Consider the following 14323-nt stretch of genomic DNA (forward strand, 5'->3'; position numbering starts at 1 on the left):
ACCTTAGAAAAGCTAACCTGTAAAGGAGAACAATATCGGTTCAGTGCAGCGGTTAGCGAGATCCTTCGCTACAGACGAAAAAAGCTTACTACTTTGTATAATAGGATTAGTAAAGCAGCAAAGCTTCTCTATAATGGACTATATCCGTCTGTACAGCCAAGGGAAATCGTAAGGTATAAAGCAAAATGCAATTTTTATTCAATTAATTGATAATTCAGTTGTCAATTCAAACTGACCAAAACAGGCCACCAAAAAAACAGCTGAAATCACACAACCTACAAATATATAATATATATCTATTCAAATGAATTCCGTAGTTAGTTGGCTGGCTAGTTGCGTATCAACCAAAACACAAGCTAAACAATAAAAAAAAAACAATGGTTGAGTTGACTTGTATTTGCATGACTGACACATGTTTGGCACGTGAAACTATGTAATCCAACATTAATATATAAATAATAATAGATTACAAAATAATATTCACAAAGGAAAAGAACAGTTTATTAACAATTTGAATTAATATAGTTTGATTTCAACCAGTGCAGTGCTGTGCACAGGTTTTTGCAAAATGTATGCGCGAAGCGCTCTCAAAACTTTAAGGGGATTGTGTTACAGACAACGAAAGGAGTGTATTTTTAGACTTAGATGGGTGCATACATTTTATGGCCATATAGCTTTTGAATTTCTTCACATTATCACCTAGTTCTCTCTCAATATAATGAGTACTGATAATCTGTGTTAGAAAGCGTTTGTCCATCCATAATTATTTATGCTTCGCTATTTATGGTTAGTGTCATCCTTTTTTATTGAAATTTTAAAAATGTACAAATTTCCTACGCTCCCAATACTAAAGTTAAAGAATAGAGGGTACATGAGCTATATATTAAACTCTCCCCTAGCGTCTAAATCTCCCGATTTCGTTGGGTCTTTAAAATTAGCAAGTAATGTCGGAAATTTTAAACACAGCAGAGTCCCTATAAAAGAACAAAAAAGCAGATTGCTAGCAGACGAAAAGGGTCTCTGCAACTTGTGCCAATTAGTCGTCTAGATTATACATCTATACTTAAACATTTATTCTCCCAAGAAGTAATTTTCAGAGGTTAGGACATCATTAGTTTTATAATCAGCTGCGCACCTTAATTCTACTGTCTACAAGGGGGGGGGGGGGGTTAAGTTCTGAGAAATTTGTGTAAACAGTGAGTATAGGCTTTATCTTTGGACTGAGAGGATAGGTTATTAGGGATAAAATCATTCTTATATGATGAATTTCCCCCAGATTTAAATTTTTTTTGGATAGGCCTCCAGGTGGTCACTGTACAGGTAAAAATGAAAAAAAAAAAATTTTTTAAAGAGTGAGATGTCAGCTTATGAGACAAAATATGTATGTTTTTTCTTCAAATATGTGAATAACAATCAAAAAGAAGCATATTTTGTTTTATAATTTAATCTCTAACTCTTAAAAAAAATCATATTTTTAATTTTTACCTGTACAGAGATCACCTGGAGGCCTGGAGCTCCGAAACCTGGAGGCCTATCCAAAAAAATCTTAAATCTGGGGGAAATTCATCATATAAGAATGATTTTATCCCTAATAACCTATCTTCTCAGTCCAAAGATAAAGCCTATACTCACTGTTTACGCAAATGTGTCAGAACTCCCCCCCCCCCCCTTGATGTGGACAACTGTTCATAACCTGTTAATTTTCTAACCTTGTACAAAAGGAAACCATGCTTTTATTCATTCTTTGATTTATACGCCAAGAATGTAAATTATATTAGTCGGGTCTTGTTATTTTTTTTGTTGTGAACAATTTTCAGCGGGGAATAGACCATTTAATTTATACACAACCGTTAGTCTTTATAGAGCTCCTTTCAAAATTGTGCAAGAAGTCTTGGGAAAAGAGTTGACAGATACAAACGCTTTTTAGAAACGTGTTCAAAAAGTTATTTTAAGTTGTCCAATCATAGGTCTGACGCATTTTAATTCATTTCTTCAAACACACTGAACATTTCAGCTACGAATTTTAGATTTACTGTAGACTGCAGACCTTTTACTTATTAGAACGGCAGTAATTAAAAAAAAGTATTTCTGAAACCTTCCACATTAACGTATGTTATGGCTTTAAAACCTTTTTGTGGTCTCCCGTACGCTAACATATAAGTAATCAAGTAAATAGCTATGCAACAACTAAAAAAATTATCAAAACATATTTTAATAAAACATTTATTTTTAATTCTTTACAACAAAAAAAGTTTAGTTTCTACTCAATGCACGACTATGTTAAATACAAATTTCTTTTAGCAATTAAGATAGATAATTTTTTATGGAGATAGATATCTGTCTGAATATCTTTTTCTGCTATCTTATCTTGCTACAGAAACCATCCATCTGAAACAAAAAAAAATTATTGTATAAAGTTTATGAGTATGAATATCTTTTATGGTAGCAGAGTTTTTGTCTGTATGTTAATATCTCCTCAACCACGTCCACAAAACCGATTGAATTTTCAATTTTAGAGAATTTTTACCTACAAGTACTCTCGAGGATAGTTGAAAGCATTTCTAATCAGTGATTAAATGGCACTTAGAATTCGAATTTCGATCTGAACTTTTGCATGAGTTGAGTAATCCTTGGTAGGTCTATTTTCCCTAAATTGAACAAAAATTGAACCCCCCCCCCTTTAAAATTAAGTCTCAGGATGGATTTAGGCACCTTCTTCCCTCCCCCTTGAACTTATTTTCTATGATTAAATAAAGAATAATTTTAAATTAATAAAATAATAAAAAAAATTATGTAGGTCTAGTTTTTAACATTAATAAAAATATAAAAAGTACAATAGAATGATATAAAAACAAGGATGACAACATCCATAAGTAGCGAAGCTCAAAAATTATGAATGGATATAGGGAAAAAAATTACTAAAAAGCAGTTTCATACAATAAACATTAATTTTGATAAAATAGGGAAATAAGGAAACCATAAAAATCACGCAACCTTAAAAATCACGAAAATCTAGGAATCGATCTAGCATAGCAATTTATCGACAAATCTTAATGAAACATGATAAAATATGTAGAATATGAGCATATTCAATTCCTGATAATTTCAGCCGCAAATCATGAATAGGAATCGAGAAAACCATAGAAAACCTAAAAACCTAGGAATCGATCTAGCACCCCAACTAATAGATAAACCGTAATAAAACTTGAGGAAAATATGTAGAATGTAATTTTAGGCAATCCCTGAAAATTTCAGCCCATTATCTTAAAAAGGAGTTGAGAAAATTACGAAAACATGAAAATCTAGGAATCGATCTAGCACCCCAAACAACAGACAGATGGACAAAATAATGTATAGATTAGATGGGCATATGTTATAAGAATCTTCACTAAAAATTTCAGCTGTCTATCTTTTCTAGGAGCCGAGAAAATCACGTTTCCCCCTATTTGTCTCAGACGGACAGACGGACGGACATTTCGAATTATAGAGTAGCTTCGCTACTAAAAACCAGTGAGGTAGGGGACATTGTCTTAATTATTTTCTTATTTGTTGTATCCAAAACTTTGGGTACTTTTATTAAATCTTGATATTGCCTCACTAACATAATATTTTAATCTACAGAAGAAGTAATTTTATTCATCCTTTAGGACATCCATCAATTTATTGACTTAACCCTTAAAATGCCTGGATAAAACAGGATAGAAAGATAGTTTGATATCTGTCTGTTTATATCTGGCAAGTTTCCTCTTTTATATTGAAATCACTTCCTCAACAAGACTCCACACTAGAATATTTTAGGACCAAAAAAGTGTTTCCATAAAACAAAGAAAATCTTGTTATTTGTATTAATATAATGTACATTCTTTTTTAAGTTTAAATCAGGGCTCGGCAGCCGCGCATCAGCAACTTGTAAGCCTCAGGGAAATCAACCTTTTACCACTAAAAATCAGCTAAAAGTCTAAACCTGACCCAAATATGACGATTCCTCTATTTAACAATTTTTCAAAGCATTCAAATGGGTTTAAATTCGAAGCTTAGTCGCAGCTAAAGAGTTCTGGTTAAAATGTGCTTGAAGAGATGCAATTAATCTTTTAGAATTTAATCTATAAGGGTCTTTACGTATATACAAACGTACGCCTTCCTGTATATTAACTGCTATATATTGAATTTTATTGTCTTTTAATTCTTTAAATGCTCTTTATTTTCTTCAAAATTAATGCTTATCGCAGATACTTTTCCTTCTCAGTCTTTGGTAAAAATAGCAATATTATCAGGTATTTGTTTTGTTTTGTAAAAACATAAGTATGGTAGTTTCTGATAGTAAAAAGAATTTTTTGGCTGAACAGTCCACCACTCTATGGCATACGTATTGTTATGCTTTTGAAAGTATTAGCGGCTGCGCCTCTAACATATACTATCTCTATATTCAAAGGGGTAAAAAAGGGACAGAAAATAGCCTAAAACCATCCCGAACCTATATAAAGCCAAATAAACAAGGAAAATTAAGTTATTAGTGGTTTTACTTCATACAAAAAAAAACACTAAGTGATACTTTATTTCAAAGGATAGCTTTGTAATTTTGAAAGAGGGATCATACTGATTTACAGAAAAGAATCTTTTCTAATAGTATATTTATACACAAAATTTATCAAATTCCTTCACAATACATGTGTTAAAATTGTTCTCTTGATTTAAAACCTTTTATCGAGATTCCTTTAACAGTAAAGTAAAATCTCAAAAGCATAGCAAGTCCATAGAATAGTTTATTTTTTGGATAATTTGGAACCAAATTCTAAGCTGATTGATTTACTAAAGTACTTCAATTATTAAAATTAAACAAGTAATTATGAAATTTTTTAACAATCATTTTTAGAGAATTATTCTTTTTTTTAACATTTTAGAGTTATCTGATTTATTGAGTTTCGCTTTATGGATATGATTAGTTATCCTTTTTTATCAGATCTATTTATTGTGATTTTTCGATGTGTTCGTTGACATTATGGTGTTATTAAGTGTAGTTTACAACTACAATAACAAAGAAATCCACTTTCCTTTCACTGCGAATTTTAAAAGAAAAAAAGTTGACCCTCAAAATTTCACCTTAAAGTGATACTTTTCTAATAGTTTATAGTCCACTAAGTTGTAAGTAGTAAGAATTTAAATCCATTAAGTCCCTTCTAACAAGATATTGGCAACTTTTTGCACACATTTTCGCAAACGGCAATTATTTCCTTTATTTGAAGTTTTGGTTAATAACATTTTCATAAAAGTTTTTAGTAATAATCATTTAAGATCCATTGTTGAGAAAAAATAACTGAAAAAATGTGTTTCCATGCAAAATAAGCTTAAAATTTAATGATTTTAAAAATTTGCGATTTAATGGTAAAAAAGAATAATTTTTGCTTTTTGATAGCCTGAATATGTTTAATTTTGTTTTTTTTATATAATCTATTCTTTAAAAAGACAGGCATATTCTTTAGATTTGAAAAAAATTGAAAAAATTAAAAATCGGAATTAATCTAAATTAATCTATAGCCTTTAAAAAATACTTTTGATATTTTTAACCTATATAATCAATAAAATCAATGGAAAATAAAATAGTTTTATAAAATAAACTTTTGGAAAAGGTTTAAGATAACTTCATAAAATTAGCATTTAAGTAGGATATTTTTCTTGTCTATTTTAAAAATGCAATTTAAACATAGTTAACGAATATTTTATTAGCAAGAATAGTAATAAAATGTTTCAATAACTACTTAAACCTTTTTGTGGCTATGTTATCTATTTAAACAGAAAATCTATTTTGTCAGAATTATAAAATAATGAAGTATTTTCAATCAAGCTTGCAAAATAAACGTAATTTTATCAAACTTCCTCACAGTTTATAGAAGATATTGTTTTAAAATATTAATTATCAAAATAAAATCTTTAATTTACAATGTTTAAAACACTTAAAAGTAAATTCTAAGCAAAATTAGATTTATTCTCTAGATTTAGAGTAGCTGCGCTACTTTAAAAAACATCTAGTATTAAAACCTATCAGCTGATCAAATTTCAATAGTCATAAATTGGTGGTTTACAGATATCTAAACATATATGTATGTCTTACAGATTTATTTTTAAGATGGAATGTAAAGTATATTATACGAGATGCCATTAAGTCAAATTTGAAACAAAATTTTTTTCATTAATTTATTAACAAAAAATAATGTTATAAATTTAAACTCACAAAAGACTATTGTGTATTTTAGTGATATGTTCTTTCTGCTATTTTAATCAAAACAAACTTTTTCTCTCATTCAAGTCAGGGATGATTTTAGCACCAAAAAAATAAAACAAATTGAAATACTTTTGATTTAATTTGATATTATCGTGCAATATTTTTATATATATATATAATTTAGGAAATATATTCATGAAATATTTACCTGTCATAAAGACGACATATAAAAACAACATCCTTATAAGGAAATTAAAATCTAAATTAAAAATTTTCAAATTCATTTTATGCTTAAGAAGGGACGAGAAGGATTTGAATCTCAACATTAACTTGTTATTTTGCTTGTACATTTATCATATTTGTTTACAGTTTATTGGTAAAGTGTGGTAATACTTTATTTCGAGTCTATGCCATTGTGCTTTACCGTTATTAAAACAAATAAGTGTCACCCTTCCCCCCCCCCCCCATTATTAAAAAAAAATGCCAAAATAATATATATAAAAAAAATTTCACATAAAACCCAATTTTAAACCAGAAAATAAATTAAAACATTTAAGCCGTGTGAGTCTAGAAAGAAAAATAAATTCTTTTCAATTTGAATTGAAGATTAGAATTGAGATGCCTCGAAATTAAACTCTGTTTATACAATACAGAAAGTTATAAAATTACAATTCTATAAATGTGTGTTAAACCTTCATGCCAGATCTTGTAAGACAGGTTTCAGGCTATTTATAGAGGGCAGAGATTAAAATATTTCCCTTTTATTAAGTACCACAATAAGTAATAACAACTACTCATAATTCCCCCCAACCCCTCTCTAAAACAAGAGGAAACCTTTTCTATTTCATAGTATTTCTAAAGTTAATTTAATTAATTGTTTTGTTCGGCCACCTTTTAAAACTGCACTAGAGAGTTCAGAGCTTAAACTCTAAGTGCAAGAAGTAATATGGTTGGGTTACAAAATAAATAATCTGAAGAAATAAAATCAAACAGGGTAATACAATTTAATATTTATTTTCCAGTATGGATTTAAACCCAATTACTATCCGCTGGATTAGAACCAGTTCTCAGCGGTACACTCAAAAAATTATAAATAGCATTCTATTACAGACAATTTTGAACTTTCCATGAAAACGGTCTATAATACGATGCAATAAATAACTTATTCTATCATGCAGTTTTCAAATTAGTAAAGACTAGATAATCAAGTTCTTGTGATATATGCAGCATAAAACTTCTTCTGATTTTTAACAATCAAAAACAAAAAAGTTGTGTTGCCCTTTCAGATACGAATTTGGAATGGTATTTTGTATGTTATGACTGAAATCATTCTTCTGAAAATGTAACTTTTACAATCACCTATTGCATATTTTTCTATGATCGTATTCTACAAATAAACATGCAAAGTCCCCTACTTAACAATAAAAGGAACTTTGTGGAATGAGAAAAGAGGAGTGGGGGGGGAGGCTAGAATTTAACATTTTTAAAACTTGTTTCTATTTCAACTTAAGGTGTCATTAAATTACATTTTGTCTAAAATGGTAAATAATGCATAATTAAGACATCAATATTTTTTTTAATTTGAAGCACCTCTTAAAGTGATGTGAAATGCACTACCTACTGTGTAACTTTAGTATATGCTTAAATAAGGATAAGTTAGAGCATTACAAATATTTATTTGGACTATTAATACCTTTATAATAATATTTTCAACGAAATGGATAAAAAAAGAGATGAATTTTATGAACGTTTCACTCATGTTTCCTTTTAAAATGTAAACTACTATTTCAATCAAAATGGAAAATAAAAGGGTTTTTTTAATGCAACCATCTCGTAATCAATGATTACATGGCACTTAGAATTCGAATTTCGATCTGAAATTTTGCATGAGTAATCCTTGGTAGGTCTATTTTCCCTAAATCGAAGAAAAAGTTGGAGAAGTAACGGCTGGCGGCTCAGCCGTTTAGCCGTTTTTTGCCTATTTTCAGGGCAAATTAATCAATAATTACGTAGGAATCAACTTTTTAAAACATATTTTTGGTTTAATTCATGTTAAATGATAGCAATAACCATTTTTCTCGTATTCATTCGAATCCGGTGGATAGGAACCGGTTCTCATCCATACGAAAAAACTATGTCTAGCATCGTTTTATATCCAGCTTTCTACGAATATATAAATGTACAATCATAAGATTAAAACCAGTTTTTTTAGCCCCGAGGTACTTTCTATATCCGCGGAAAGCCGTTTATAATACGATGCGAGAAATAACTATTAAAATTTCTAGTACCAACAGCTACCAGCTAGAACAGTTTGCTAACGTTTTGGAACGAAAAAGAGTATTATGTGATGATAGGTTTCGTGACTAATTTGAACTGTAGAAACCAAAAAATGGCCAAACGGCTGAGCCGTTAGCCTTTACTTTTCCAACTTTTTGTTCGATTTAGGGAAAATAGACCTACCAAGGATTACTCATACATAATTTGAGATAGAAATTCGATTTCTAAGTGCCATTTAATCATTGATTTCGAGATGGTTGCATTAACCCCCCCCCCCCCCTTAGTTTACAATAATCTATGTTTCAAAGCTTTAATTTGCAAAACAGCTAAGATTTAAATTCTTAATCCCTACATCCGTGAATGAGTGTGTGTGTGTGCTTGTTGTGTGTGTGAGTGTGTAAAAGACCAAGTATGCAAGTTCATGAACAGTGCATATATTTTCAACTTGAGAGAGCAAGAAAGGGCAGAAAATTACAAAATATAGATATTTAAGTAATAAAATATATAGCAGAAAATGGATAGGATTAAGTTCAAGCAAAACAAAGTACACTGCACAATTGATATACATTAGTAATGAATGATGATACACAAAATTACCCCTCTGTAGATTACAATTAGTGGTTGAAACGTTTGTATACTCAAACTTAATTAACCAATCAATCAAAATTTAATATAAGTCCCAAGTTGTTACCTAACCAACGAATAAGAAAACCTATAAAACTTGGACAAGTGTAATAAACCGCTCAATGTCCCCTCCCTCCCTGAAAAGCAACCAAGTAAGCTTACCTATAAATTACCACTGGTACTTGGCGTTACGATGGTGGGAGATACCCTCGTAGTTGAGAAGATAGAAGAATGCGGACCAAGCTGCGCACATCTGGAAGACGGGGGTCAGCTTGGCGTTACGGGGCAGAACGTACTTGTGGTTCCATCTCCAGTAGGCTCTACAAATAGATAAACATGATTTATTAAAATCACTTTTTTTATCTACTGCTGTTCACGTATTTGAATCAAACCTTCACTCTTTACTAAAATTTTAACAGACCGATAGTGAATAATGTCAGAACGACACAGGTCGTATATATATATATATACAGCATGACCCTCGAAAAATTATTTTTAAGCATCTGCTAAAATATTTTTTTACATCAATTAACAGCTGAGATTTTTAGAGCCAAAGTTTTGAAAAAGTGGCTGAGGAAAAAGTAACTTTTCAAGAAAAATGTTTTTTTTAAAGTGAAATGACGTGTTTTCCTCATAATTTCAATACTTTTTATAAAACTTATATAAAGATGTTTCCAAGAAATTTATTTCATGCTGAAAGCACTTTTTTCACTTGCTCTAAAAGGCATTTTTAGATTAGTGTAAAGTGCAAAAACACTCTTACAGAAAGAAATCCTATAAAAAATAGTAGCAAATTAAAAGTTTACATAAACAGAAATCAAACACTTTTTATTTTATTAAAATAAGTTAAAAAACAAAAAAGTTACAGCTACAAACTTTTATTAAACATTTAACAATTTAAATGATTTTTATGTGTGTTTAAGTAATTTGTATGAGTGGGCGGGAATTTAAGCACTAATCTTTCCGGTCATAAGCATTAATTGGGGAGGGGTTTATTTAAGGTCATATTAATAAAGAGGAGATATTATAAGATTTGAGGGTAAATGGTTATGAGAAAAATGCATTTGATGAAATTTTGGAAAGTAATTTTTTATATGTAAAACTAACCTTTTTATGCAATAAAAAATGTATCAATTGTAAACTTGCTCTTCTTTCTTATTTGTTTTTTAACTGGTTGATAAAAAGTAATATACTAATAAAAAACTAAGAAATATTTAGCAATATCCAGTTTCTCAAGCACTTTTTCCAAACTTTGGCTTAAAAAATCTCGGCTGTTAATTGATGTAAAAAACATATTTTGATATCCTTTGATGTAGAAAATTATAGAGAACAAGTACATATGAATCTTTTAATATTTTATTGAGAAATATAGGCTGCAGATGCTTAAAAATACTTTTTCGAGGGTCATGCTGTATATATATACATATATATGTATATATAGCTTAACGCTATAGCAGATGTAATAAGGCCCACAAATAATCTAAAATATTAAGATATAAAAATAGTCATCTCGCACGATTTAGTACTCCAGAAACTGTAAATCTCTAAAGATATCTCCATAATTACATCAAACTAACCAGTTCTAACAAAAAAATTAGGGTAGTGCGGGGTAATTCCGGTCAATTTTTTGCTTCAACTTTAAAAAAAAAATACTTCCCAAAAACTTTTTCCGGTTTTTAAGAGTGCAAATGAACGATATGGCAATAACGAAGAAGCCTGTCTTGGTCCCATTAAGATCTCGCAACTAGAAGTCGGTCAAAAATCGGTTGAAAGGGCGGCGGTTGGCCTATACCGGAATAACCCCACCGGTGGGGCTATTTCGGTCAGTTGACTTTGGGGGGGGTGGAACACCCCCTTAAAATATTTTTTTTAACATTTTAAACTATGAGTAGAAAGCTGAGGTCATTAGCTTTCTAACGGTACTAGTCGCATGCAGATCAGACAATTTTTTGACAACATTTTCCCCATTTTAAAAAAGTCGGTAAAATCGCAAAAAAAACATAAATTTTTTTCATGCAATCTTTTTAAAAAAAACATACTTTTTATTATATGATAAGGTTTTTTTAAGCTTTATACATAAATTAGAGGCAATTTCTGATTCGCAGGTCTTGGAATTTCTTGAAAAAAGTGATTTTTTCCCAAAAAATTTTTGATTTTAAAAATCCTGCCAGTTTTGACAGCAGTTTTTGATACATTTTTTCTTGTCTCAAATTGGCTAGGATTGACCTACAAGGGTGGTTAAGGTGTCTAAAGATGCAAAATTACATGCCTGACAATTAACTCGAAATGATATGGGGTCTAACTCTAATATTTCAACACATTTTATGCAACAGGAATTTTGAAAATGCTAAATCTTGAATATGTACTCTAAATCTTGGAGATAGAACCCATATCCTGGGGAGTTTTTGTTAGGACATGCAAAGAGCTTTCTATAGACACCTTAAACACCTTTCTAGCTTAATCCTAGCCGATTTGACATAAAAAATCCAAACCGCGCCAAAATCGCGAACACCCTCTTATACGAAAAAGATGCAAGGGTTTCATATGGAGTTTTAAATCTTCTAGCGGTCTTTCTAATAGACATACCCCTTCTTACATGAGCCAATGCAGCTGATACATCTTCAGGCAAATATTTAAGGCGTTCCTTTGGGTGATATACTCTTCCCATTACTATAAAAATGTGTCTGAAAAATTTTTAATGTCTTTACAAATTGAAAAGCAACAAAACATGACATAATACAAGCAGTAAAATGACTAGTAATGTACATCACACAACAGGCAAGGCAATGATTAAAGCTTAGGTCATGCATTTAGGTTGTTTATGCTTCCAGATCACCTAAATTAAACATTAGGGTATTATACAGTTATAAATACAGTAATAAAAAAGTAAAAAAAGTGACCGGAATAGACCATTTTTTTTAGACGAAAAAAAAATTATGAAAAAATCAAGTTAGAACAACGCCTCCAATTGCAAACGATAAATGAATGCCATATCTTTCATTTTACAAAAACCCGGGGGTCGATAGGACTTACCATTTTTTCACAATTTTAGATTGAACATGGCCTATTTTGAAAAATCTTTTTTGCAAAGGGAGAGGTCATTTTCTAGTAAATCCCGTAAAGGTGTGTGTTATAAGGCCTAAAAATAGTAGTAGAACGATAAGGTGCTTTAGATATATGTATTCCCTATTGAATAGAACAATAGGGAATTTTTTTTTTTTTTTTGATAACCGTACCTGGATTATCTAAAAAAAATATTAAATTTCTATCAAACGCTTTGTTTGGCTCAAACTGACAAAAATTAAAAAAAAATATAATTATAATAATAATGTTTTCTATAGGTACACGGTAAAGGTTAAGAACAATCTATACCATTAAACAAAGGAAGAAGTCATTCTTTACAGGTTGATTTATTATAATTATATTTTTTTTATTTGTGTCAGTTTGAGCCAAACAAAGCGTTTGATAGAAATTTCAAGATATTCCAGGTACGGTTATCAAAAAAAAAAAAAAAAAATTTCTTCCCTATTGTTCTATTCAATAGGAAATACAAATATATAGAGCACCTTATCGTTCTACTACTATTTTTAGGCCTTATAACACACACCTTTACGGGATTTACTAGAAAATGACCTCTCCCTTTTTTGCAACTTTTTGAGGGCAAAAAAATCATAGAAGGAGTGATCTGATAAAAATTTGCTGAAGTAAGAAATGAAAGTATAGGCAATAAACTACAATTTTGCTTTTCTGAAGATCTCTCGCAAACGTTTAGAACACCGGTAAAAAACGGTTTTAAAAAAGTTGGTCGTTTGACCGGAATTGACCCGATGACCGCATTAACCCCGCACTACCCTAACCTTTGTCAAAAATTTGCGGCGAAATATTCATTTTGTTTCCAATGAAAAGTCTATAATATATTGGGAGAAATAGAACATAAACATTTCTTCTTTCTTTGCAATATCTATGTGACTACGGTAGTTTTACCTGGAGACAGCACGGCCCATGGCAACGGGAGATGGGTTTCTTCTGGCCAACCAGGCAGGCAGCTGGTAAATCTTAACCTGATATACAATATATGATGTAAGTCCAAAGTCGGAATGTAAAACATCGAACTATTTCCATCTACTTATTTTTGGGAAATATTAAACACTTAAATAAAAAAATCTTTTTAATTTGCATAAAGGTCATGGTACACTTTTATTAGGGCGATAAATACAACATAATATAAAGAAAGATAGATATTTAGTGACGTATATGTTGTTTTAAATCCTTGTTTGATTTCCAACAATATTATATATAAACAAATCTTTGTATTTTCATATCTTCTTTCATTATTGTATAACCCTCCCTCGTTCATGTATACTTAATACTTATACTTATTAGCTTTGTAGTGCCTGTAAACACTATTATAATTTTTCATTGAATGTTGATATTAATAGTATACCTGGCTCAGAGGGATATCCTTCTTGCCATAGAAGATTGCTGGGTCATAAGGGCCATGCACAGCCTACAAATAAAAGAAATATTTAAAACCGATTTTTATAATACCTAGATAAATCAAAGAAAGAAAAGACGACTTTAAAAATGATAGATCATATAGCATTGAGGATTGCATTTCTCAACAACTATTTTTTAATTATTCTAAGTAAATTAAAGATCTTGATTATTTTTCGATAGCCATGCATGACAGTGAGGGGATATATGTCTGTTTATTACACTAGTCCCCAAAGTCTTGTAATGTTTTCTTATTCGTTGGCTTAACAACCTTGGGGACCTTTATCAAATTTTGATTGATTGGTTGATTTAGTTGAGTGTCAAAATGATTAAACCACTAATTTTAATCTACAGAAGGGGTGATTTTATGTATCATTATTGAGGATCTACATCAATCTATCGGCTATAGTCTTATGCCTTAAGATCCCTGACTTTAAATGGATTTGCTACTAAAGGAGGCCAGTCAGACACATAAATGACAAAAAAATAAAAATTCCTAGTAGGCAAGGATTTGAATATTAATAAACATAATACCCCGTCCCCCTTTCCCAACTTCAACTATTATTTTGACTAGTCTGTGATTATGACAGGTGTCCTACATTAATCCTGTAATGAATGTAAATCTGTTCCTACCTTGTTGTATTGCTTGGGAAGTTCTCCGAGTCCAAACATTTTCAAGTCTGAAAATATAATTTTTATTATTTAATA

At 30.4% G+C, this 14323-nt stretch overlaps 1 protein-coding gene across 1 annotated transcript; it reads right to left on the reverse strand.

Moving 5' to 3' along the window:
* Positions 1–2207: 2207 nt before the first annotated feature.
* On the reverse strand, positions 2208–14307 carry ATPsynF (ATP synthase, subunit F). Its single transcript, XM_080173889.1, has 5 exons — positions 14249–14307; positions 13566–13628; positions 13106–13182; positions 9284–9441; positions 2208–2388 (listed from the first exon to the last, which is right to left on the reverse strand). Exons 1-4 carry the CDS (start codon positions 14285–14287, stop codon positions 9291–9293), a joined length of 330 nt encoding a protein of 109 aa, XP_080030015.1. The 5' UTR covers positions 14288–14307; the 3' UTR covers positions 2208–2388; positions 9284–9290.
* Positions 14308–14323: the final 16 nt, after the last annotated feature.

The sequence above is a fragment of the Acartia tonsa genome, chromosome 10 (assembly GCF_053477335.1).
Source record: "Acartia tonsa isolate MP-2025a chromosome 10, ASM5347733v1, whole genome shotgun sequence".
In the NCBI taxonomy this organism is placed as follows: domain Eukaryota; kingdom Metazoa; phylum Arthropoda; class Copepoda; order Calanoida; family Acartiidae; genus Acartia; species Acartia tonsa.

What these genes read in the sequence shown, in the direction of transcription:
- ATPsynF (XM_080173889.1), bottom strand. Translation starts at nt 14,287, where the DNA reads ATGTTTGGACTCGGAGAACTTCCCAAGCAATACAACAAG. An exon ending in AGGATATCCCTCTGAGCCAG is followed by an intron (nt 13,183 to 13,565) that starts GTATACTATTAA and finishes ATTGTATATCAG; the next exon opens with GTTAAGATTTACCAGCTGCC. An exon ending in ATGGGCCGTGCTGTCTCCAG is followed by an intron (nt 9,442 to 13,105) that starts GTAAAACTACCG and finishes ATCTATTTGTAG; the next exon opens with AGCCTACTGGAGATGGAACC.